Source organism: Diadema antillarum, unplaced genomic scaffold (genome assembly GCF_040938485.1).
Source record: "Diadema antillarum isolate AM-2024a unplaced genomic scaffold, OU_Dant_1.0 seq00000117_RagTag, whole genome shotgun sequence".
Lineage (NCBI taxonomy): Eukaryota > Metazoa > Echinodermata > Echinoidea > Diadematoida > Diadematidae > Diadema > Diadema antillarum.
Genome location: NW_027271198.1, coordinates 349,514 through 376,921, shown reverse-complemented (window position 1 = coordinate 376,921; position 27,408 = coordinate 349,514). Strand labels below are relative to the sequence as shown.

General features: G+C 38.7%; 1 protein-coding gene across 1 annotated transcript; it reads right to left on the bottom strand.

Moving 5' to 3' along the window:
* Positions 1-720: 720 nt before the first annotated feature.
* Positions 721-26,092, bottom strand: LOC139727067 (solute carrier family 2, facilitated glucose transporter member 10-like). The gene is made up of 13 exons (XM_071638047.1): positions 25,737-26,092; positions 21,609-21,725; positions 20,247-20,353; positions 17,972-18,055; positions 13,676-13,779; positions 12,175-12,370; positions 11,364-11,450; positions 9,735-9,845; positions 4,387-4,503; positions 2,971-3,757; positions 2,200-2,322; positions 1,648-1,780; positions 721-838 (listed from the first exon to the last, which is right to left on the bottom strand). The coding sequence occupies exons 1-13, from the start codon at positions 26,038-26,040 to the stop codon at positions 721-723; spliced, it is 2,388 nt and encodes a 795-aa protein (XP_071494148.1). The 5' UTR covers positions 26,041-26,092.
* Positions 26,093-27,408: the final 1,316 nt, after the last annotated feature.

The following is a 27,408-nucleotide window of genomic DNA, read 5'->3' as shown; positions in this document are numbered from 1 at the left end:
AATTCCTGAGAGAAACAACTTGGTCATTCAAGTGCTCAAATTTTGTCCTGGGAAGATTGTGCTATGGGTGATGAAAAAATATCTTCATACACAATAGAGGTTATCATGAAATTAAAGGGAAACATTTTCTCACAAACTGAAGTGATCATAAAGGGCACACACACATATACACACACACACACACACACACACACACACATTAAAACAGTAGGCCCATTTGCCCACAAGCTTGGGGGCAGGTAACATTTACAGATGGGTATCACAATGAATGAGCACTTGTCTGTGAAAAAGTATCTCTGGCATTAATGCCCTGTCCGTCTGTTCCCGACAATGTTATTCAAGGCTTCTGTCTCATGGCACTTCTGAAATAGAAATCTGACCATGTGCTCCCGTACACACATACATAGATATACTTGGTGTGCTTGAGTTGTGTGTTTATCTGTCTGTCTGTATGTCAGTCTGTCTCTATAATCTTACAGCTATGCAGTGATCCAAGAATGTGACTGCTTATCACCTTGACCTCTCGCCTCTCTTAGAGATACAGGAGGGTGACAAGGATTCACACATTGTACCAATGGTCATTGTCTCACAGGTGATAGACTCTTCCCACCTCATGGGTAGAACACAGCTTCCTCTGTGCCCAGCAAATAAGTCTTGAGACCGAACAGGACAAAAAACTTGCGACCTTCATATCTCTGGACAGAGATGCTCCTCGACAGCTCACATGATGCTGTCGTCTGTGACGAGGAGAGAGGGTCTGTACGGGGTGGACCCTTTCCGGCAGCACTCGCACTGACTGCACACCGAGCGAAGTGCCAACAGCTGTCTCATTCCGGACCTGCAAAGAAACGATGGAGTAATACGAGGTAACACAATTATATCCGCTATCTCTCAGCTATGAGGATTTTAATATGAAGAGAGAGAAAGCTGTTTTTTACAAAAACAAAGAATCATAATCATTTTTTTCAAGTCTACTTGGGACTGTACAAAAGTTATGACAACTAGAATTTTTAGTTTAGATGAATGAAGACAACATCGAGCAGATACCTCAGAAGAGTAGCCTTCTTCAAGGCTGTAACATCATTAATATGTTCTCACCATCCTCAGGAGACAGTAAGAACAGGCTAACCAAAATGTGGAGATTGAGTAGGTCCTCTTCAGGACCACTCTGACATTCAAGACAAAATGCATGGTATATCATGAAACATGAAACTAAGTCCACTAAATGTTCTACCACCATCGAAACCTCCAAAGAGTACATGGAAAATAAATTGGTATTATCATCATCATTATTACTCATTACAAGTGTCTTAGGTTTTGGGGCATTGATGTTAGACCTTTCTTCTCGCACCATGTGTAAAATATATGATAAGTTTTTACACTTCTATCCTACAGAAAGATTGTTTTTAAACTGTATCAAACTCTTAAAATGAAGGATTGATACAGTGATCCATCAAACTCTGTTTGGCCAACAAAATCATGCTGTTACACTTGTAGAAAAAAAAAATTGATATCCTGCAGACCAAACTAATTAAAAAAAAATCACTGTTATGCTGAGCTCTACAATAAGACTATCTTTTACTATTGCAATTCTCATCTCGAAGCTCCTTTGACGGAAACTCCACTAAATGATCAAGCTTATCTCACCTTTTGCAGAGATCATCAGATATCTGTTCTAGACTCCTATTCTTTGTTTCAGGCACAACCAGATAAATGAAGACGACAGACACGCAGCATACTATGCCATACATCAGAAATGTCCAAGAGACTCCAAATTTTCCTGCAGAGGATATACACATAGCGTGAGGGAAATAAATCCATTATTACCATTCTATGTCCATTTTAAACAAAATAGCATCAGTATGATACATGTTCATAACAGGTCAGAGAAGAAAAATTTAGCAGTAACTGGCTAGGATGATGTAACCAGTCAATGGGTTCCAGCGCCAATGTTGTAAACTATAAAATACAAGATTTGGCAGGAATTTTGACACCTGCTAAGTAATTGTCATGTGATATTTGCTCATTCAACCCAGACCAATCCTTTTGTAACCTCTCAAGACAACGTTCAGCCCTTTCAAATTCACAAAGATTAAAAAGACAAACGTGCAGCGCCTCCAAGACAAATACACAGATTCTGTGGATATGGTGCAATGTGCAATTGACTACCTTAACAAATGAGGGCGGTGTAAAACTTACTTAAAACATCCAGGAACGTGAGAGAAATGATGACATTCGTGCCCCAGTTGAAGACGGTCGTGAAGGACGAAGCTCTGCCTCGGATGTCTGCTGGAAATATTTCACTGATCACCAACCAACTTACTACACAATCAGAAACAGCAAATGGGAGAAATATGACAGAAGTGAATCACAATATGAATGCAACAGATCAAATCTCGATTAAGAACAACTCACAAAATGTATGCATCGTAACAGTCTATCTGACAATATATGTTTTTCTTTTCATATGGTACTCCTGACACTGGATGAAAGAATGGGACTTTTGCCTTGAGCTGTTTCCTTTAGATGGTTTTCAAGTATCCACTTAAACATCAGCATATTGTTGTTGCTTTTTTGACCACGATACAAAGCATCTCACAGCATGATCTCTTTCTGCTCCAATGAGATGAAATTAACTGACGCAAAGGAAAAAAAAAAGAAAATTACAATTACACTGTCATCTTCATATGATTTGCGCATGATGACAGCTCATTTCAAACAAATGTTTGATAACTGCAACATTCTTTGTATATTTTGAATAGTACTTGTGGTAGCAGTGATAGGGTACATCAAGAAAGTAGTTCTTAAAAGTACTGAGTTTTTCTTTCTTAGAAAGTGATACTTCCTGTAAAGATAAGGAAACAAAAAAGAAAAACAAATCATGCAGACACGTAAGAAGGATGTTAACACTAATACTTAGCATAAGTATGATTAAATCATAATTTATGACAGAGAGAAACATCTGCTTACTGGGACCAAATCCAAAGGAGTAAAATCCCACGTAGAGGATCAGAGAGAGCAGGGCCATTCCCTTGGCTGATTTGGACACTGTGACTGCATCTTCTGGGGACTCTCTTGTAAGACTGGGAGAAGTACTCTGGAAGGTGGAGGACACAACAGCATCTGCCTCCGTCGGATGGGCTGGGTGGCTCTCACTCACATGAGCTGTAGTACCTTGCTGAACAGTCGTGCTGCATTTTACAGTTGCAGTGGAATGATGGCGCGTCTGAGACTGTGACTGCATCTCTGGCACTGGGGATGAGGTTGTCCCTTGCACTGAAGATGAAAGTGTCCCAGACACCAGGGATGAAGGTGTCCCAGACACCAGGGATGAAGGCGTTCCGGACACCAGGGATGAGGTTGTCAAAACTGCTGGGGATGAAGTTGTGGTGGAGTTGAGAAGACTCATGCTCTCATTTGCCAAACTCTCTTTTCTTCTTGATCTTTTGTGTCCTCTCAAATTCAAATTTCTCTGCTCGATGTATCTTCTGCTTTCACCGAGATCGTCCTCTGAAATGTCTGTGGCATGCTCTTCATGCACCAAAGCTTGAGCTTCTAATGGAATGTCAAACAGTCCTCTTCTCCTTTCTTTATGCCAATTGATAACAATGTTTGATTGGTGAAGAGAGTCAACCTCATCCCCATAGTACTGATGAATGTCCCTGCTGTGCATGTCATTTGCACTGATGTTTGTGGAAACTTCAGCTGGATGTGAGGTTGCCTCGCAAGGGTCTTTGATGCTGGATGCAGGAAGAGTCTGAAAGAAGATGCAACAAGAGTTTTTGTTGCAGATTAAAATCCCAGCTTTCCACAACTGAGTCAGCTCAAGCTGGCTTTTATAACTTCGATCAGTCACACCAACAATCTTCTTTAATAAAACCTTTGCACAAATAAAGAAGATGCCACTTTGTATCTTTACAAATTTCCTGCTCATATTCATGGCAAACATGGCAGTGATAATGGTGTTGATGACTCTGCTGAGAGAAAATAATATTAACCTCTCAACACAGTTGACTCCTGTTAAAAACGAAGTCCTCAGGACTGGCAGTTTTTCTTTTGTCATAACAGAACAAATAAAGTGTATAAAAACCAGTATATAGATAATCATTTGGGGGCCTGAATATTTACTTTGTTGTTAACGGAATTTCACCATAACCATGTCCAATGTAACAGGAGTACACTGTAGAACTACCACTGCTATGTCCTATGATGATAATGAGGAGGAGAATGATAACAACAAGTTTTTCCCTCATTATCATTATTGTCATGATACTAGTAATAATAGTGACAGTAGGAAGAAGAATATGAACACTAGTAGGAAGAGCCAGCATAAACATTGATTGGTAAAACAAACTCTTGCGTGAGAGAAACACTCTTCCTCCCCACCTGTGTGAGAATACCAAGGATGATGATGAAAGCTGCCATGGCCGACGCCCCAATGAGGAGGAAGCGGCGACGCCCATACTTGTCCACCAGCATCACGCAGATGCAAGTTGCAGCAACCTTGACATGGGATGATGAAAGTAATGAAAAGACTCTGTCCTACGAATGCATTGTGTTGTGTGCCCTTTGTGGATGGTGTAGGATAAAGATTGTTCTAGATCAACTGATTACACAAATGTATATCAATTCAGTGATGTTCTGGACGGTGTGGAAAAGCAAAAAATGATAAATTGCAATACACTTAACCTGTTGATGACAAACTGATTTTGCTACTTAGTACACCCATTTCCTATAGATACCTGCCTCGGTACACTCGGAATTAGTCTTCAACAGTTTAACCCTATTCTAACTGGGGGGGGGTCAAATTGACCCCCCTTTGACGTTTCGCGCCACGATTCCGCAACGCGCAAAGATTTTGCCGTGTCGTTTCATGACTTTTTTCATTGAAGTCTCCCACATATTTTGAGACCAAATTTGCGACGTCCGGGTACTCCGTTCTGAAGTTACGCAATGTTTTGCATATGCATGTCAACCCGAAAACCACTCAAATTCATGATTTCGTGTGCAAATCCAATGCAAACTGCATTTTTTTGTTTAATTGATATAAATTAGATTATTTCAACTTTTAACCATTGAAATAAATCATTTCTAATGTAGATAAGCTTGAAAAAGTGCCTCCAACAAATTTTGGCAAAAAAACAATAGAAAACAAAAGATCAAAAAAACAGTAAAATACATAAGAAATTAACAAAACAATAAAAACAAAAGAATCTGATTTTTTTACAAGAAAATTGTTTGATGTGTCTTCAGGAACTCTGACACAAAAATTTAGCAATCCTTCAGTCTTTTTGATGGAGTTATAGGTGAAAATATGATTTCATGCGTTAATTTGCATAATTAATTTATTAAAAAATATGAAATCAACATATTTCTATTGTATGACCATGTAATCTTGTAGTTGACATCCGGCTCTATGTTCAGGCAAAATTTTGCGGCGATCGCGCGATTGGCGGCCGAGATCTGAAGGGGGGGTCAAATTGACCCCCCCCCCCCCCCCCCCCCCCAGTAAAAACTTGGTCTCAAATAGCCCAGTTAGAATAGGGTTAAGAATGATAATTTATTTCATACACTACTTACAAGAGTAAGAAACAAATATTTAACAGCACAGGAACACTCTCACAGCTTTCAGAATCATTAAGGTAGCTGTGCTAGTTGATGTAGGAAAACTACCTTCAGAGTTGGGTTTGTAAGTACCTGATGTTGTATGAAATTGCATGAACAGCTGGCTTTGTAGGTAGCTGAAGTTGTATAGAACTACCTTTACAACTGTGCTTGTCTTTTCTGAATACTATCTTTCATAGCTTTGGAAAGCGATGAAAAACATGTTCCATCGTGTTGCCTTCTATCACTGTGCATCTGATCACACCCATTGGCTACCATTGATCATCTATCTAACTACGTATATTGATCCCTAGTGATCCTACACCACATCAAACTTGCTGATTCTTGTTTATCATACATCGCACTGCACACATCGCGTTCCCATTGGTCATAAATGCAACCAACATACCATAGCTTCTTCTGATCTATCCAAACTCACATTCCATGGTTCCTACCAACCTTACATCAGACCGCACCCATGGTTCCTTTCAACCTCCTATCAGACCACGCCCATGGTTCCTTCCAACCTCACATCAGACCACGCCCATGGTTCCTACCAACCTCACATCAGACCACGCCCATGGTTCCTTCCAACCTTACATCAGACCGCGCCCATGGTTCCTTTCAACCTCACATCAGACCACGCCCATGGTTCCTTCCAACCTTACATCAGACCGCGCCCATGGTTAGTTTCAACCTCACATCAGACCGCGCCCATGGTTCCCACCAACCTCACATCAGACCGCGCCCATGGTTCCTTTCAACCTCATATCAGACCACGCCCATGGTTCCTTTCAACCTCACATCAGACCGCGCCCATGGTTCCTTTCAACCTCACATCAGACCGCGCCCATGGTTCCTTTCAACCTCATATCAGACCACGCCCATGGTTCCTTCCAACCTTACAGCAGTGCCGTATATTAAGAGAGTCTGGCCAACTCATAAATTGGACGCCATGTCGTTACCCAGCGTACAGTGCGCTTAAGGTTTTAGCGTGTGCGCTTGGGGGTTAGCGTTACGCGCAGGCGTCCCAAAGGCGCAAGGCACTGTGTTGCTTGACTTTTTGTTTTTCATAGAGAGAGAGGGAGAGACACAGAGAGAGAAAGGGTGTAGGTTGGGGGAGGGACATTCTTTCATTCCATCCATGTTGAACAAAGCCAACAATCGCCAATCATTTTTACACATTTAGATAGACCATTGTGGACACAAGCACCCAGGTACAGGGAAGCTGTCTAAAGGACATAATTCTTGAATATAGATATGATAATTTTTTTGCTGTAAAAATAAAAGAAGAATTCACAGTATGCCGAGTCATACACTTTCACTAGACTGTATGCTGTATTATATTTAGCAAGCTGTCCAGGAAACAAGAATATTGTACAACAAAATGATAAATAAATTTACAATTCTAGCAGTGCACAGGCAATAGACGAATTCCACAGTTATTACTGTTTTGCACGTAAATAACCATCAATTACCATCCTATTTATAGTACCATATAGTTATGTATGAAACAGACATGAAGGCTTACTATAGTATGTAATCCGAAAGGAATACGCCTAATGCACAATGTACAACATGAAACGTCATCGGCAAGTGCGTATTAAGGTATGTAAAATGATCTCAAATTGCTTAGAAATAGTTTTTAAAAAGACCTGTAATTGAACGAAAGCACAAATACCTGGATATGATGATTAGGGATATCCTCAGTGACATCCGTACCAAATATAAACTATACGATCAGGACCATTTTATATATAGATATGAAATAAGTTAAAAAACAAATAAAATCGTCCAAATGGCTACCGGCATATATCTCAGCCATATTTCATTGTTCTCTTAGCAGGTGTACAGTATGTCCCCCCCCCAAAAAAAAAAAAAAAAAAAATATATATATATATATATATACAATCAGATTTTCGCATTGATAACACCCAATAGGATTAAACTGTTTAAATGCTACTTCAGAGTCTTAAAATACAATATCTTAGCTCTCAATTTGGTAAAGCGGTCACAGAGAAAAGTGGATTGTTGTAAAGCATGTCATGAGTCTGATTCTTCCAAGTTAAGCACTTCGACGATGCTCTTGTGTGAGAATACAATACACAGAACTTGGAGGGAAGAAATTTCTGACATCCTCTAAAAAAACCCTAATTTCTCTTTGACCACTGAAGCAAATCGAATGGGGTTTTCTGTAAATAATGTGGGCAATGAGTTATAGTTTCATACCCTGAATTTGTATTTAGATTGATTGACTATTTTTAAAGATATCAATGCGGAGAGTCTCGTTGTAATTTTTTTTTGGGGGGGGGTACATACGGTAGAGTACGTCTTGACAATGTTACACGTCAGTTTCATATGATCGACAGAAAAAAAATGCCATGTTTGTCGTAAGATATAATACGTCGAGTGTTTACTTTCCTTGAACTAGGTGTGAATGGATAACTTTTATTGTTTAAGAGAGCAAGTATTAAGGAATTTGACCATTTTTTACTCGTCAGTTGACCTATCTATATTTCATGGCAATACCTTGAGTGGTTATTTTGAAAATATGTGGAAAATCTTGTCATTTTACTATTTTCGCTTGACCTTTGACCATCATGGCCAAAATCTTTCCCTATATATACGCGTAACTGAATAGTAATGGTGGCATGCAAATACCGTGTTTGGTTTTAAGTTTTTGCATTAGGTAATCTTCAAGGTACGGAGGAACTGGGTAATAATATTTTAACAATAGATACTAGAATTTTAACATTTTACCTGACATTGTTCCTTGACCTTTGGCCCCCTCCCATGACCCCCCCCCCCCACCCCCCCCCCACCCCCAATAAATGAATAGATAAATAAATAAACCCCAAGAGAATCATAGTCGCCGCAGTAAGTTTTGTCTGGAAATACATATACTCACCTTCAAAAATTGCATGTAGATATATGGGAAAAAGTAATATTGTTTTAAGAATTGAACCATTATGTACATGATTTTGACCTTTCACTTTGAGCGTGTTTACACAAAAGTTTATAAGCTATCAAAGACAAAACTTCGTCCACTCACACATGCACCTTAATGTCAAACAGTTTCATTGCAAACGGTGTCCAAAAATGATTACGGAATGAAGGACAGACAGAAGGACGGACGGACGACCAAAACAAATGCCTCAGGCTACACTCCGTACGTTATGGCGGTGGCATACAAATGTAAATAAAAACTTGGATAGTCTGAAAGACACCGTGAGGAATCCAAAGAAAACATATCATACAGTTTTCCCGTCGCACACTGATTTCTCATTTTTTGTTCCCTTCGTTTTGGCTCTGTCTGAAAGCGGTGCATCATTACACATGAGTCAGGTGGTTCAAGCAACACCATGCTGGGCAGGAATTTAGGCATGACAAATCTTCAGTTTTTCGCAGAAACATATCGAAATAACTTTAAAATAATATATCATATACCTTCTACTTCAATAAAGCAGACAACGGCAATGACAATTCATCATCCCCGCTGCACCGTGACTGATATTGGGGATTTCCCAAAGGCAAACTAAATTAGCGCGTAGCTGCGCGTAATGAACAATGGGCACTGCGTATGAGCTTTGCTCGCGCCCGCGTGATTGACTTTGGTAACGACATGGCGCCTGTAGATCACGGGACCAGCTTTTGACCAATCACAGGCTTCAAAACACATAAGCCAAAAACCGAGTTGGCCAGACTCTCTTAATATACGGCACTGCCTTACATCAGACCGCGCCCATGGTTCCTACCAACCTCACATCAGACCACGCCCATGGTTCCTTCCAACCTCACATCAGACCGCGCCCATGGTTCCTTCCAACCTCATATCAGACCACGCCCATGGTTCCTTCCAACCTCACATCAGACCGCGCCCATGGTTCCTTTCAACCTCATATCAGACTGCGCCCATGGTTCCTTTCAACCTCATATCAGACCACGCCCATGGTTCCTTTCAACCTCACATCAGACCGCGCCCATGGTTCCTACCAACCTCACATCAGACCATGCCCATGGTTCCTTCCAACCTCACATCAGACCACACCCATGGCTCCTTCCAACCTCATATCAGACCACGCCCATGGTGTCTTCCAACCTTACATCAGACCACACCCTTCGGCGCCTACCTTGACCATGCCCAGACCAACTGTGGCCAGAGTTGCAGAGAAGTTGTCTCCATACCCCAGGTCCTTCAGGATCGTTGGTGCATAGTACACAACATTTGTCTGTCCGGTGATCTACAAAATCAGAGGGATCAAGAAAGTTGGTTATAATATCCTTTCTCATTCAAATTAATAATCACTGATTACCAAAGCTTCATAGAACACATGGATACCTCTTGTGTTCTGACATAACTGAGCTAGCACCCAGGTGTATGTATACATTATACACTGCTTTTCCTTGGCACCCAAGACCCGGAAACGTGGTGGATACCATGAAATGTGAAGGTTGGCCCGGCTCTGACATATTCGAGGATCCCCATATAAGGACAGTTTAATCACTTAACCCGTTGAGGACGGACTGATTTTGCTATAACACACATTTCCCACAGACACCTGCCCGAGTATTTTCGGGGCTCATCTTCAGTGAGTCAATCTCTATGTAAGAACACATGCAGTCCAAGAATCTTGACTGGATTCTACCATGATTACAGATGAGTGTATGCTTTGCTGTAAATATTCACTGACCAATGCTATTCATGGCTTTGGAATGCACCCTGGTGGGCATCGAATGATTCAGGCCACCCACAAATTCCCATACTAGTGGGTCTCTAATCTGAATTTCAGAATCAGCAGAATGTTTGCCACATGAAAAGTGGTCAGAGAGTTCCCTGTAACTTTTATGAAATGCTGCTTTTGTCAACTGTGGATAAAACCCATACTTTGTCACGATAAAAAAGAGGGTTTTTTTTTCTTTTTTTTCAGGAACCTCTTGCAGACTCAGGAAGACTTGACAGCTTTGTATCTTTACACATAATCATCTACGCATCAGACTTCTTAGGATACACTTCCAAATCATTTGTTCACTGAATAAAGCATACAAAGGGACTGAAGGCGGCAGAAATAATGAAATAATGCCCAGAACAGAACTGATATGTTATTGTGGATTATTTGTATTCATAATTGACTTATATGCTTGTTCTCCTTTGTTAATTGTAAAGCTCTTTGAAACATTTTCGTCTTAAGCGCAGTGTTAATTTTCAATATTATTATTATTACCTCCGCCACGAGAGGAGGTTATGTTTTCGTTACCGTTGGTTTGTTTGTTCATTCGTTAGTTAGTTAATTAGTTTGTTAGTTCGTTTGTCTGTGTGCAAAATAACTCAAAAAGTAGTTAACGGATTGGGATGAAACTCGCAGGAAAGGTTGAGAATGACACAAGTAACAAACGATTAACTTTTGGTAGTGATCCGAGAATTTTTGGGGAATTTATGAAGGATTTTTGATATTTTGGCAGGTAGGGTCAATGAACTTGGGAGTTCAGGCTGCGCGTATTTGAGGTTTGCCTGCGCGCACTAAAGTGCGTACTCTAGTTTCTGCTGGGGTGAGGCGCACCGTGCAGCTGAGGGCTTATGACGTAACAAAGGCTTCTATATTGGGAAATCAGGCGACTTTCAGCACACAATGCTATAAGTACGTGTGGGTGGAAATCACTGATATCTCTATGGAAGAACAAGATCACTGGTGAAAATGATTTGCATGCTTGGCGGAGGTCTGCCCTCTCAGAGTGCTTCTCTAGTTATTATAATGCCATACCTGCTGGAGAAAGACGAGTCCTGCCCCTACCACCATTCTCCATCTCATGTTATCCACTGACTGAAACAGGTGTATGAAGGAGTAACTCTGAGGAGACAAAACAGAATATGAAGATTTGGTATCATTCTCAAAAATAGACAAACTTTAAAAGTGAATGTAATCTGGAAAAAAAAAAATCACAATAACTTTCTATAGAGTGCACATTTCGAATATCATGTTTGAGTTTTCTTGCATATGCTGTGCAGTGTAATCAAGCAAACAAGAAAATGTTTCAGCAACATTTGACCTGTGATAAGAATGCTTTGTAATTCAGCAGTTTTAAATGTTTTCAAGAGGCAATAATATCAATCCTATTGATACTATACACACAATTCTTAACATTGGATTTTATTATGTGGCAAGAAATAAAGGAAAAAAAATTATAATATACCCACTGCATCAAAATGTTTCTTCTGTTGCATCAACTTAGCTAATACTGATGAATATTAATGAATCTAATATTTTCAGTCTATTCACTTTTTCTTTGTCTCACTCCAGAGGCCCTCTCCCCTATCTCAACCATCGTCTACCTTTGATGTGCATATGCATTTAAGTTTGTTTTGTAAGTTCTATACTTGCTTTGCAGTTCTTTGTATCTTATCATTGCCCGTCAGTTTATCTATAAGTATACAGGGTGCTGTTGTAAACCAAGTATCAAACTGAATGTGCCCACCCTGTAATTTCAAAGAAAGCGTGAATAGAAAATAAATAATAATAGTAATAAGCAATGAATAATAAATAATGAATAGAAATGCACAGATCGCTGACTTACTCTCTCTTGTGAGACCGACGCCTGTATCTCTGCAAGCTCGTCTCTGACGATCTTCGACCCCCGCAACTTCATCAGGACATTCTCGGCTCGTGAGTTTTGCAGTCTGCGCACCAGGAATCGTGGACTGGGGGGAAGGAAGAACATGCCGACCCCTTGTACCACGGCCGGGACGGCCGAAAAGGCGAACATGAACCTCCTGAAAGTGAACAAGACGAGATGATGTGAATGAAAGAGCGAGAGACACAGACAGACACAGAGACGTAATGTTGTCATGAACAGTTATAAGCGAGCTTTAGTTCTGTGATGCCAATGCTAAAGATGACGCAATTAAGCTTAACATAATATTCTGCACAAGTGCGAGGCAACCTCTTCCATTGTTTGTTTGTTCATTTCCATCTGAGAAGATGGCTGGATAGCCCATACTCAGCTATGTTAAGCTGGTCTTCCATGAGGTCCAGTTGGATGTGAGGTGGAACCACTTCACCGGATTAAATCAGGTTAAACACCCTGCTCTTTAACTGTAGATGTGGTGTCATCTTTAGCATTCATGTCACATATCTAAAGCTCGCTGTCAAACGTGTCTGCTGATCTCACTTCAATCATGAGCTATTAATCTCTAGTCGTCAACCCGTCCATCACATACAAATGTATGTATTTGTTGTGGAAAAGAAAACTTATTTTCATCAATATATCTCTTTACTTCTTTCTTGACAGTGGTCAGCAACTTCTCTGGTTCTTCATCATTATCAGTTTTCATCTTTGTCATGTTTAATGTGTCATGTGGTATAACAAGTCATAAAGAAAATACAAACAGATGAGTAGGCATGAACACACTGAACGAAATGACACAATACTTGAATGACAATGAATAATTTGCTGCGTCAAACGACTGACTAAATGAATGACATGTGAATTGAGCAATAAAACACAAACTGATAAACTACAAGCTACTTTAAGGGTGTGTGAAATGGCATTGCTGTGCATTCTTCTCCCTGCACTCTGGTACATCTGTCATTAGTGGCAAGTGTTGGGGGAGGATTAAATATGAATGGCAATAAAATAGAAAAAGTAAATGAAAACTTACCTGTTCTACAACTGCGGCTACGAATGAATTGCACATACATGCACACGAGTGGTATCTCTTATATTTTTGTGCACAATTACGAGTAGTCTTGTATCAAGACTTACGGAATGCAATAACAATTTAGGGCCAACTGCATGGGCACACTGAGGTACTGTATACGCCATATATTTCGCGAGTCTAAATTTTCGCGCATCGGGACTTCCTGACAATTTTGCAAGTGGTTAAATTCGCGATCGTGGAGTCCTGTACTGAATGGAGAAATGTATAAACGTACGTCACATTTATATCGGCATTAGAGTCAATATTTTCGCGTGTCTTTAATTTCGCGAATAGCAGCTGACTCACAAAATTCTCGAAAATAAAAACCTTGCGAAATATTCGGCGTATACAGTAGATGATCAGACAATATCAACATACCAGCCTGACGATACATTGATGAAGCAGAAGTTAATTAGGTATGCCAGCAGGAGACCTGAAGCTATTCCCAGCTCATTGATGGACACCATCTGACCACGCCTTTCCTTTGAAACACAGCACAGAATTCATCACATCACACAAGAGTCTTGGATACTACCTCAAGTACACCTATCCTTTGAGATTTGAACCAGTATCCAGGCCTCGACACCAACAATTTTCTCTGGTGGCCCATTCAGGCCTCTTAAAATCTTAAATTTTGGTGACACAAACAAGAAATATAGAGTCCTGAAATAAAAGGAAAAATTATATAAACTTTCATTTGAATTCTAGCTGCTTTAATGGGTGAACAATAACCCTTTCAGAACTTTGGTGGCCCCACATTAATTTTCTGTTGCCCCAGGACACCGGGCTACTGTTGATGTCGAGCCCTGCAATGTTGAATCAATATCAGTTTGTACAGACACCACTAATTACCACGGTCCATGTGATGCCCTTTAAAGACAATCTCCTTTTTTATCTCAAGGAATTTTCTCATCTCAACGTATCGTTGCTTACAAAGAAATAAACTAGAAATGTTGCTATGGCGACTGGTATGCCTCTGCCTCATGTGGTTCTCCCAGTAGGTCACAAGTATGTCTTGACAATGTGAGACGACATTTTCACTTAATTGGCAAAAAAATTGAAATGACATGTTTGTCACAAATGTGTTCACTTTCCTTAAATTAGATTTCGTTTGGATGGCCGGCTAAATTGTTTAAGAGAGCAAGTATTCGGGAATTTGATCATTTTCACTTGACCATTGACCCTTGGCCTTTGACCCCATGGATCACAATTTTTCAAATAATCACAAACTGGTAACATCAATTTTCATTAAAATACTTTGAGCTATTTCCAAAACATGGGAAATATTGTGACATTCTTTATTTTAGCATTGTCCCTTCACCTTTCACCCCAAGGTCAAAATCTTTCCCTAAAGTATCATTGTGCAGGTGATGCATGTATATATATAATATGTCAACATACTTTTTAAGTTTATGCATTGAGTAATCTCAAAAGTAGAGAAAGACATGGAATTTCAGCATTAAATAGTAAAATTTTAGCACTTTGACCTGACCTCTGAAACTTGCTCTTTGACCCCACGTCCCAAAGACCCTCAAACTCCCAAGATAACAATCATTGTCAGGCAGCATAGGAATACTATGTGCATGTAGGCCTACTAAGCTTCATGAAGTTACCTCAAGCCAATTCCGACATAAATGGAGAATAAAAGTGAAATGGTAGCATTTTTACTTTACTGTTGACCTTTGACCCAAAACTTTTCCTAAAGAATCTACAGTTGTATATCTGGTAATACATGTATACAAGAGTTTCATGAAAATAACCTTCTAGCACAGCAGAGATAAAAAGGAAAACAGTGAAAATTAAAGATTTTGACCTTGATCTTGACCTTTGACCTTAAGCATGTGTGCAAAAAAAAAATTGATAGGCATAACTTCATCCACTCATACATATAAATATGCCAAGTTTTACTAAGATACACTGTACCTCAAACGATTTCGAAGTCACCTTGTCCACGAAATTGATTTTGGACGGAAGGAGGACAAAAGGACAGACGGACAGATGGACAACCCGAAGACATAATGCCTTCAGTGACATTTTGTGGCTGAGGCATAAATAAAACATTTCAACAACAAAAAATTACATCTTCACACCAGGCTGACTTAATTTAAAAGAAAAAATGTGTTTATGAAGCTGCACTCCCTCTGTCATAGTCAATATCACGATTTTCACTTTTTTTTAATGCCTAAATATTGGAAAACTACAATGACAAGTTGTAACTGCACAACGTTACAATAATAAAGTCATAAACAATATGCAAAAGAAAAATGAAGTTACCCTAAATAAGGTGATTTTGGTGGAAAATGTGGAAAATGAAGTTTGCTTGAATCAAAAGTGAGATAAAAGGGTGATGTATGATATCATGATTATCAGACAATGTTTGTAAATATATTTTGTCTATGGGCAAGTCCAAGATAAGGTCCCCTCAGAAGACAAAATTTCATCTTTGTTCAATATTGACATGTTTGGTATCATTTTGAAGCTTATGAGTTGAAGTTTTGATTTCCATGGAGGAAAAAATGATATTATGTAAGTTTATGCAAATTTCAAGGGCTTCATTTGCATAAATGTGAAACACAGCGTTACGTATGGGACATTTATAAAAATTTATATTAATTCAAAGGAAAGCAAATGATATTTGATTAATATGTGGACATAAGAAGTTCATCAAATAGTTTAAATTGGTATAAAAATTTAGGGATTATGCAAATGATTATGCAAATTAGCTCGTGTCCTATCATGAGATGTCCCATACGTAACAAATTGAGGTCATTTTTTTAGGTTTTTCCTGAAATTGCTGAGGATATTTTAATGCCCTTTTGGAAAGTTCTAATTTATTGTTTAGAGAAATTAAATACCATAGAAAAAAGAAAAAACAGTAAAAGAAATACATTCTATTAGGCATTGAAATAATGTTACGTATGGGACAAATGCGTTACGTATGGGACATCCTCATACATATTGCATGTGAATGCATGTAGCTAGCTGGGAAGGTCTCTCAGTACACAAATGGTCAATCATCCTGAAGAAAGCATCCCAACATTGCAGCTACTTTTTGAGTTTTAGACACTTGAAACAATGCATGTACTTGACTGAACAATTTTCAGAAAGGTGGAGGGGAAAATGGCAAAATACACAATGAAAAATCAGCATTAAGGAGATGGTATAGTTTTTGTAGAAATGGGGATTCAGTTTTCAACATTTAATGAGATGATTGGAAACCAATTATATGAATTACTAAAGAGCATACAATCCTAAGACTAGAGGAATTCAAAGTTTATGTGACGGAGATCCAATTTGAAATGGTTGTGATATATACAAAAAATATATAAAGTAAAATGATTCCTTTTTATTGCAAGTGATACACAAATTGTCCTTATTCAGTTTCAATAGTAGCCACGACAAAATTTATGGGTATACATACTGAGGTGTGACTCGAATCAATGACCTGACTGCTAGACAGACATCATCTACTCAATCACTGGGGTTCCACGCAGCAGGTATTGTTTATTTATTGAAATTAATATTACTTGTGTCAAGTCAATTTTTATTAAAACTAAATGGCAAACTGCCCTTCATCAGTGGAAGTAAACACTTTAAACTATTCAGTTTTTCAGTACTAACTATCCTGATAAAAATAGGGCATACATACTCAGGTTGGTCATAAAAAATATAGAATATGATCAAATATGATTATGATGGTAAATATATGGGGAATATTGTTCCCTTGTCAATCTGGAACAGTATTTGAGTAATTTCAACTGATTCTACCTCAATGATTATGCACAAAATTGTTTGTGGGTATTTTGCAAAATTAATTTGCAAAATACCCATACAAACTTGGTTCTCCACACACTAAACGAATGGGGGACAAAGGGCATGCATACTCAGGTTGGTCATAAAAATATAAAAATATGATTAACTATGATTATGATGGTGAATATTCGGGGCATAATGTTTCCTTGACAATCTGGATCAGTATTTGAGTAGTTTCAACTGATTTTACTATAATAATTATGCAAAATACCCATAAACATGGTTCTTCACACACTAAATGAATGGGGGACAAACTGTCCCATACGTAACTGTCCCATACGTAACACGTCATGTCTGTCTTTAATTAGAACCTGTAATTAGAGCTTTTTGCCTAATGACATGAAACTTACCTGTGATAATTTTGAGTGTTGTGACTTTCATCACAGTGAGTTACAAGTTGTAGAATGAAATACTTTCAGAGAGTTTTGAGGTTGAAAAAAATGTTCAAAAAAACAAAAGTTTTCTGGTCCCATACGTAACGGCACATATTTTCTCTTCTAGAATATAATTGTCAGGGTCATTTTTCTCAATTTTTTACATGTTTATACTTCTCCTAGATTTCAATCACCATGGTGAAGTTCAATATGATCAAAGGCCATTAACACTATTTTTCAGGTCATAAAAGTCTCTGAATGTCCCATACGTAACGCGCGCATTATCTTGGACTTGCCCCTATGTGGTTTTCATTCAATAAATATGCTTGAGGACTATCTAGATACGATTATACAAACAATATGATATAAATAGTGGTGTGAAAACAACTGTATAATTACTGGACAAAAAACAGTAACAACTATAAAACTACGAGTGCAAATATATACAGCACCTCAAAGTCACCTTATCGATTAAAAGTAAATTTACCTTTGGAGCTATTTCTGATATGTAAATACATTCCCCAATGGCCGAGACAGACACTGCAAATCCAACAATGAGTCGGCCGATGACCTAGAAAGACAATTTTTTGTAATAAAATTTATAAACTCCACAATCAACTGCCACAGAAAATCTTCCACAAATCATGGGAGCTATGGCAACATTGAACCACAGAAATGTCAGACTAATCACTTGTTGTGTGGTCATTAACCTGTTCCCTGCCAAGATTATCATATCCTTACAGACTTTACACAGTATGACCTAGGTTTCCACAGGCAATGGGTTAAATGGGAATGACACTGCATGATAAAACAGGCCTACAGGCAGACACGTCAACATTGTACACAGCATTGGGTGTGTTCTGAGGGCTGTAAAGGCCTAATTTTGAAAGAAAACAGTGTAGGTGTCTTTACCCTTCCAGCAATGGACATGTGTTCTGACAAATTGGGAAGAAATAGTATACTGGGTATTCCATGAAACCTGCAGTATTTTTGGCAAACAAAAAGAAAAATGGTATAAAATTCTACAAAAGAACTGTATGAGATGGCGTCTCTGTACAAGAATAAACAGTTTAATTTCTGACTAGTATCCACACTGGGGGTGAAACCATGTCTTTCTGTTTCATAATCTCACAAACAAAACATACACCTGTGTATCAGCCTACTTCACGCCTTTGATATTTTCTTCATCTCAAAAGAGCTTCATAACGTACAGCTCTAAGGAAAACATTGGAAACATTCAATTGATCAAGCACGTACCATGGCAGTCCAACTGACTTCACGGTGTATGAAACAAGCTCAACAATGACACCTTAGTCATACACTATGCTAACGACTCTGGGCAAAACAACAATAACGGGACTCTTCTCATTTGACAGACATACATGTCCTACACTTTATTGATCACAGTTTCCCTTTTGACACAGATTTAAAAAACAAAGTGCAATTGCAGTCTGAATGACCACTAAGTGACCCCTGCACACAGGTTTAAGAATTCATTTTGTTACCCTTTATCATTTGTCTATATGGGCACCACCTAGTGGGTTCTGAGCAAAATGTGTTGGGATGTCAGAATTTTATGGTAAATAAAATAAGGTAATATGCATCGATGTGACCGTGCATCACAACCAACAAAAAGTTGCACTCTCTAATTTTACGTGAGGACTCGGATAGGTGAAATGGGTCTACTAAATCAATCTTGGGTTTTTTTCTCAAAGAGCAAGTCTTCTCCTTGTATATTTTGGGATCATAAAATAAATGGGAATTGTTTTTAACTGTTTTTCCAGAGCACTCTTTTTAATAGTGGAAAGGTGTGATTAGGTATGTCTTAAGAGACCCATTTTCATTTCTTAGAAAGCCTTTGCACTCTTTTCACTTTCAACTCAAAATAAACTTTTGAAAAGATAGTGCTACTGCTTTGAAAGTTGTTTTCAATCATGGATAGAATGAGCTGATAGAGAGTGCTCAATTTCATCTTAATCTGATAATTCCTTCATTGTTGTTGCTAAGGAATTTTAGATCCCGTTTTCTGTGCCATTCATTGCACAGCACACAGCTTGGTACGATTAAGTTCTTGAATAAACCCTATGCTTCAGAGCTTCTTTTCTCAGTATACATTTTTCCAGAGTGTGTGCTTTCTTTCCGATATATAGATAGGTTAGGAGAGTCCATTTGAATTGAGTTATATATGATTTTAAAGCTTGAAGTCTGCTCTTTCAGAATCTAATCTGTATCTTGGGATTTGTTGGTTCTGTGATGCAGGGTCACATATTATGTGAATACGTTGGTATACTGGTCTATTCAGGTCTACAGTGTATGCATTCAAATTAATGAACAAATGTGAAAGTATATTACAGTACCCCACCCTCCCTTTTACTCTTTGTGTACCATGGTGTATGCTCCCTGTATGCTACATGTGGCTAAAACACTTTCAATGTACTAGGGCATACTGCATTTCAGGGGGCGGATCCAGGAATTCTGTAAAGAGGGGGCACCTTTACAAAATCAAAAGGGGCGCACACACCCCTCCCCCATTTTTTTCTTTTTATTTCTTTAGTTTTTTTTTTTTAAATAAAAGGGGGGCGTGCGCCCAGTGCGCTCCCCCTGGATCCGCCACTGCATTTCATTGATGGTTTGGGCATGGTTGCACATTTCAGGAACATGATTACGCGAAGTTGGCAAGCCATTGCCCGTGCCGGGCATGCGAATGTGGTACTACAAGAAGAGTTCCAAAAATTTGTAAAAATGGGTCAATGCCTACGTACCAGAATGGCATAGGAATTGGCCACTGTCAGGATCACTGCCCCTGCTGTGAAGATGGCTGAATTGATGATGATGGTCCAGCGACGACCGATCCTATCAATTACGAACCCTAGTAATGAGGATAATTAAAGGCATAATTTACCATTTGCAGATGAAACAAAAACCCTGCATTTGAATAGTGCTTTAAAATAGTTCTAAAATGTAAGTTAGGGATAAAAAAGACCACTGTAAAAATTTGAATCGCTAAAATCAATGTTAAGTATGGTTAAATATACAAAATGTGAACAACAGTTATAATAAAAATCTTTCCAGACTAAACTGTCTACAGTTACAGTTTATTGAGAAAAATACAGATTTATATCTTCTTATATTTTAGGCTTTATCGCAAAAATTTTATATGATAGAATGTTTTGTGGTACAACAGACCTACAAATATGCATTAAATGTCATATCTCGAAAAAATTGTAAATCATTGTTCCCAAAGGTAAACAGGACCTTTAAAGTAACAGAGTGAGGAGATGATTCACAGAGTGTCATTTCATTGGATTGTATTATATCACAGTCTAAATGCATACTATACAGTCTGTAATTCAGGATTTACAGGTACAAACATAACTGTCTATATTTCTGCAAATTTCATCTTCCCTTCTTTCTGTGCCTCTCACTCCCCCCTCCCCCCCCCTCCCCCTCCCCCCCCCCCCCCCCAGCCAAAAAAGGGGGATCTTTCTCTTTGTTTGCAGAGCATGACTAAAGCAAAATATGTTTATGACTTGTTCTTTATATCACATTCGCCTCACAAACAGTTTTTACAGTCAAACTTGGATTTTCTTTCATGAACAATCAAAAGCCTGAAAATTACCAGGGGGATATTTCACCTCTATCAATAATGTTTAAAACTAATTCCTCAAACAATTTGCATCACTATCACTACAACTTTATTTGCCTGCTGAATTGTTGAACTAGTAATACATCTTGTTGCACAAAGTAGGAAATAAATAAAGCTGCAACAGTGGACTTGTTTAAATTCATGAAATTCTTCCATCAAGATGTTTGAAATTCTTACGACGATTTAAGTGAAGTAGTTTGTTTGTTTGTTTGTTTTTTCGGGGGGGGGGGGGGTTATTTGTTTGTTTGCAGGGGAGGAATGAATATAAACACAAGATTTTTTTTCACAAATAAACAACACTCAAATGAAAATGTGCTGAAATTTATTTAGGCAGTAGTTCAAACAATGAAAGAAATTATGAAAAAGAAAAGATGAAATACAATACAGTCTGGGATCATAGTGCGAGAAATCAGTCTGCCTGTGGTGATGAATGGCTAAATTATAGCTCAGGGGACTGAATACCGCAATTATTAATTACCTCCAAGCATTGATCCAACTGTTGCTCCTATTAGCATGGAACTGACCACCATTTCTTGCTGAAAGCACGAGAGACTAAAATCCACCTTCAGCTGCAGGAGGGCGCCAGATATGATGCCTGTTTGGCAGCGAAAAAAAAAATTGTGTTGCTGTTAAAGGGATAGTTTAGTATTGGTGGAGATGAAAATTGGGCTTTGAACTTTTTGTGAGATACCGAGAAACCACTTATGAAATAGTGTAGAACATAGCATACCATTCCAAGAGGAATTCAAAGTTTATTTGATAAAAATCGGATCTGTTATGGCCGAGACATCCAAAAACAAAGTAAAACAAAGCAATCGTAGTAAAAGGTGGGTCCAAACATTTGGATCGCTCTTTTTTGGATATCTCAGCAATTTCAAAACCAATTTTCATCAAACAAATGTTGAATCCCTCTAGCAATTACATGCTCGTTAACATTTCTTAAGAGATTTCTTATTGTCCCACCAAAAAAAAATTAGAAACCCGAAGATAGGTCTCAACCAAAACTATACAATCCCTTTAAAGAACATTTCCATCATGATATTACAGTATGTTGCTTTATAAGAAAACAGACAAATTAGATAACATCACTGAAAAGTAATAGGGGGGAAATATACAAAAAAAAAAAGTCATGAACAGTAAAAGTGTAAAGACTCAAACAAATCGGTAACTGAGTGTTATGTAGGCATTGAGCAGCTCTCCTTTGGGTTTCTACATGAAGGTTCACCAATTTTCATTTCTCCCAAGAGAAAAATTTTCTTCAGACCTGTTCTAGGTAACATAAAAGAGTATTACTTTTTGCTTCTCCTTTTCAGTTGACAAGTTCTGACGGTGCCAAAATATCAGGTGCCAAAAATGCAAATTAAAGGCATTATTAACCATTTGCAGATGAAACAAAAACCCGGCTTTAGTGCTTCAAAATATTTCTAAAATTTGAGCTAGGGATAGAAACAAATCAATATAAAAATGTTAATCAGTACAATCAATGTTAAGTATTTTATACTCAGTATGAACAATATTTTTAAAATTGTTTAGAAATTACAGTTATGGTTTATCAAGAAAAATAGTGATATCTCCTTATATCTCAGGCTTCATTGTAAAATTGTACATGGTAGGTTTTGTGATACAACTAATCAACACATACATTGTATGCATATGTACAGTCAAACCTGTCTTAGCGGCCACCTCCATATAACGGCCATCTGCTTATAACGGCCACTGAAAAATCCCCTGGACGAAATTCCTGTATTATGGACCCTTTATATAGCGGCCACCTGCCTAACGGGGCCAGCGGCCAGCGGCCACTCATTTTGTATCCCGTGGTGAATATCTACCTGCGTATAGCGGCCATAAAAATTTAGCTGAACCGTTAAATCAGCCAGGAATACGATGTCTTTTACGTTCATTGCGTGAATTCTACCGAGTCCTAGCTCAGTTACAATCATACAGACATGATTGACAAAATTAATGAAGCTCTTTGCCATGAAAAGCCATCTTATCACTAACTTGACTAGATTTGATCCAAGCTTCAGTAATGCCGCCCTCAATAGATGCTACAAAGGCAAAGACAACTCCTAATAACATCTTAGAATTTTACTAAAATGCTGAGTAATGAGCGTTTAAGTTCCTTTGAATAACGACAATATGGTACTTGTCCTTAGACAGAAGCAGGCAAAGAAAAAAAATATATAAAATGAAGTGAATTGTACAACAAAAATCCCCATATTAGCTGCACATGCAAACTTATTTGCTGGTTGTTGGTTCTTAAGAATAACATGCGATATTATCTGTTATCATAAAATGCAGGTGTTGAAATTCAAAATGGCCACATACCTGTCTATAGCGGCCATCTGTCTAGAGCGGCCACTTTTGTTGTTTCCCTTGGATGGCCGCTATGGACAGGTTTGACTGTATGCATCAAATGTGATGAACTCAAACATTTTTAAAATCACCTCTCTCAACGGTAAACAGTACCTTTAATTAAATTTCATGTACAAAACAAAAGGAGAGCTGCTCAGCATCTAAACCACACATAGTTGAACATTTGTCTTTCTCGCTTAACTTTTGCAATTCATAACTTTTGTTTTTAATGTGTCCAAATTTTGTCCCAAACTTTCACTGATTTGCTTCTCTGATTCCTAGCTGTTTTCATACAAAGCAGCATACATCTTGTAGTATCAGGATGGCATTTTCCTTCATGATAATTGCTACAAATTTGCAAGGATTCTGTGTTGTATCTCTTTCCTGCAAGATAAAAGTTTAACTTTCAAAAGTTATTCAAATATCAGTGACTCTGAATATCATGAATTACCTCCTCTTTGACAAACTTTGCTCTCATTCAAACCTACACTGTACATGTAGCTCAGGTCTCAAAATGATGCATCAACCACTGGAATTCAGTAAGCATTTATAACTCAAAAGTGAGCAAAGTGACCCATTGTTGCTATCATCTCACATTTCAGTGACCTTTGAGTTCTGATAAAATCCTTATCCACCTTAGCCTGAAATTGATAATAATGCCTCAAGGCTGTGAGAACAGACACATGTCCACTCCTAGCCATGGACAGCATTATTTCCCCCATCGTGAAGGGCAAAATTAAGGGCTTTTTACACTTGCAAATTTTTGCTTAGTCCCGTACTAAGCTAAGTGGGGCTAGGGGGGGGGGGGGGGGGGGGGGCCTTAGCCCCATCGTTGGTACCGGACTTTCCTTAGCCCACTTTCTGTTTACACTTGTTTTTGCGAAAGTGGGCTAGCCCCACCGATAATCTCGCACTATCTGGCCCTGCAAAATAGCAGGGTTAGCACCGCAATTGCGGTGCCAAGCAAGCAAGTGTAAACAGAACGAAAAAATAATCCGGGGCTAAGCGACGGAGACGAAGTCCGACCCCCACTGACCAATCAGAAACGAGGTAATCAAGTGCTGCCGGTGCGTGCATGTACTTGTACAGTGCACAGCATAATCATGAATATTCATGTGGTTTGAAAAGTACGGGGCTAAGAGTGTAAAAAGGTCAGTTTTCTCCTTAGCCCAGGACAAGAGCTTAGTACGGGATTTATTGGCGAGTGTAAAAAGCTGAAACAATTGGTACGTGACTACGGGACTAACGATAGTCCTGGGTCAGAGAAAGTACGGGGTTAAGAAACACAAGTGTAAAAAGGGCTTCAGAGTCACTAAACTTGACAACAGCTACCGGTATATATAGTAGTCTGGAAATGGCATCAAATTTCACACATGGAACTGCAGCAGTCACTTTCATGTACCAGCAAAGTTCTACTACAAAAGCACTATAATACATACAGTCTTTCTATAGCACATAGGCCAATGTACATTAAACTGGTCCCATGATTTTAGTGACTAAAAGTTGTGCTCTTTCATCAATATGCACCTACTCATTACTAAATTTCATAATTAGTTAAATATGTTCTTTGGAAATCAAAATGGAGGTCAACCAAATGCATAGGTCTCATGAAGCAGTGGAATGAAGGCAAAGTATGTGAGAAAATCTATGCACAAACAGGCCTGTACTTTGACAAGTTATAATTCTATGGTGTTGGCAAATCAGAAAATATGATCCTCTACAGGGCTGGCCTTTCTTAAATCAAAACAGAGTTACAAAAGAAAAAGCAATGTTTTGAAAAGCTAAATAATTTCTTACCTTTTATCAAAACAGAACAAAAACAGACAAATCCTGACACAGCACAGCTTAATTTACACATTTTCACCACTATCATCTGTGCTAATCTGAACAGTCTGCCAGTTAATCTTCAGTACCATATCCACAGTAAGCACAGAACAATAAACAAGTGACATCAATGTGGCACAAGCACGCAGGTTCTCTTTATTACGAACCCCACTGACACCACATCAATAACACACTTTAACAACAATCAAAAGTACAGTAATATTATCTGTCTCATGTCACTTGCTCTTTGCATGCTTGTTGATTTGTCCAATTATGTTCACTCAAGATCAGCATTTCCCATCCCCATCCTCTTGGCAGTTTTGGTCCCACAAAAGAGCACAATCATTCCACCATGTACAGTACAAGGTGACATATTACAGTATATTCAGCCCATTTAGATCTGGATGTACATGTACATACTTACCAATGTCATACCCAAAGAGGATCCCACCTAGCGCTGCCATGATGACTGCAACAATCAGGTAGGGTGTGGTCCTTCTTCCTGGTCGTGCTGTACCCCCTGCCGCAGCTACGATGCTCATCTCGATCAGTCTCTCCTCGCAGTCGGAGACAGTAGGTGAGGGGTTTTCTGTCGGCCCCATCAGCCTGCTGCCAGATTCGAACTGATGGTTTGTGTCGACGTTCAGATTACGGTCGAAAACTGTGGTGTCGCCTGAGGACACCCCTTTGGGTAAAAGGTCCGATTCCATCAAATTCTCTGTTTCCATGGTGACCACCTCACCTGGTACAGTCACCGCCTTGCTTGCTGGATGGAGCAATCTCACTACATCTATATGAGGAAGAGAAATGTAAAAAGACAGAAACAAATGAGTGCACTCAATGTCTGAGTAGTAGCCAAGGTTGTGCTGCCAACAACCACACATCAAAATCAAAAGTTGTCAGGGAGATACTTGTAATTGTATACAAATTGTACAGCTTAGCTGTTAGATCTGTCAGCTAACCCTGATTGAGTTTTATCTATAGAGCTAAAATAAGGGAGGCTTTAAAATTACCTTGTCTTAATGGACTTAACTGATTAAGTTGTGATGTTCAAGGCACCTCGATGGTGAGGAGCTCTGCTCAGCATTCAATTGGAACCAGCTTGCACTTAGCTACCAGAGCCAGGGGCAGATCCAGTAATTCCAGAAAGGGGGGGGGGGGGGGCGCAAAATTGGAAAAATAATAAAGGGGGGCACACGCGGCTCCTTTCCTTTTTTTTTTTTTTTTTTTATTTTATTTTTTTTTAACAAAAATTAAAGGGGGTGCGCCTGGAATGAAAATGATTTGATAAAGTTATAGAAGCTGGCAAATTGGTGTGACCTGGCAGAACTAGAAGGACAAAAATCATAGAAATAACCCCCTGCCCCCCCCCCCCCCCAAAAAAAAAAAAATAATAATAATAATAATAATAAAATAAATAAATGAAAAAATATATAAAAATAAATAAATAATAATAATAAAAATAATAACTTTTTAAAAAATCAATCGCGTTTCCAGTTCTGTCTTAATCCCATAAGTGCAGAAGACACCATATCATGTCAGGGCCCAGGGTTAGGACGACTCTCTGGGTCATGTCCTGGTTTCTCATCAGCCACTTTTTATTCACTGCAACTTGTAAAGGAAACAACTAATCACCTATGAATGTTGAATATGTTTCTTGATGAGACCTGCTTCATCCACACACCACTGTTATTTGTGCTCAAGGCAATGCTCCTCTGATATTTTTGCAGGTGCTTAAACTTCCAGTTAAAGCACCTCTTACAGAGCCTTTTGGAGGACATCTACCAAGTAATTAAGTACACATTTCTAATCAAAACATTTTTATTTCACATTGTTTTTTGGCATGGGCCATGGCTATGTTTGTAATTCGTCAATTACTCAGAGTGAGTCAGACCAACATTTAGGCCCTACACTAATTTTGTTGTTGTTGCTGGGTTGTTTTATTTTCCAAAGAAATCTTCTTTGGAGAAAAATCTGGATATAATCGCGGTCTTCAATGAGAGAACGCTCTGTTCATTTCTGTGTGCATCGATCTAAGGTGGTAAGATGATGGTACAGTATCATCTCTCAGCTCAGCGGGCTGGCGCAGCGCCACG

What these genes read in the sequence shown, in the direction of transcription:
- LOC139727067 (XM_071638047.1), bottom strand. Translation starts at nt 26,040, where the DNA reads ATGGAAACAGAGAATTTGATGGAATCGGACCTTTTACCCAAAGGGGTG. An exon ending in AGTTGGATCAATGCTTGGAG is followed by an intron (nt 20,354 to 21,608) that starts GTAATTAATAAT and finishes CCTCATTACTAG; the next exon opens with GGTTCGTAATTGATAGGATC. An exon ending in CGTCGGTCTCACAAGAGAGA is followed by an intron (nt 11,451 to 12,174) that starts GTAAGTCAGCGA and finishes TTGTCTCCTCAG; the next exon opens with AGTTACTCCTTCATACACCT.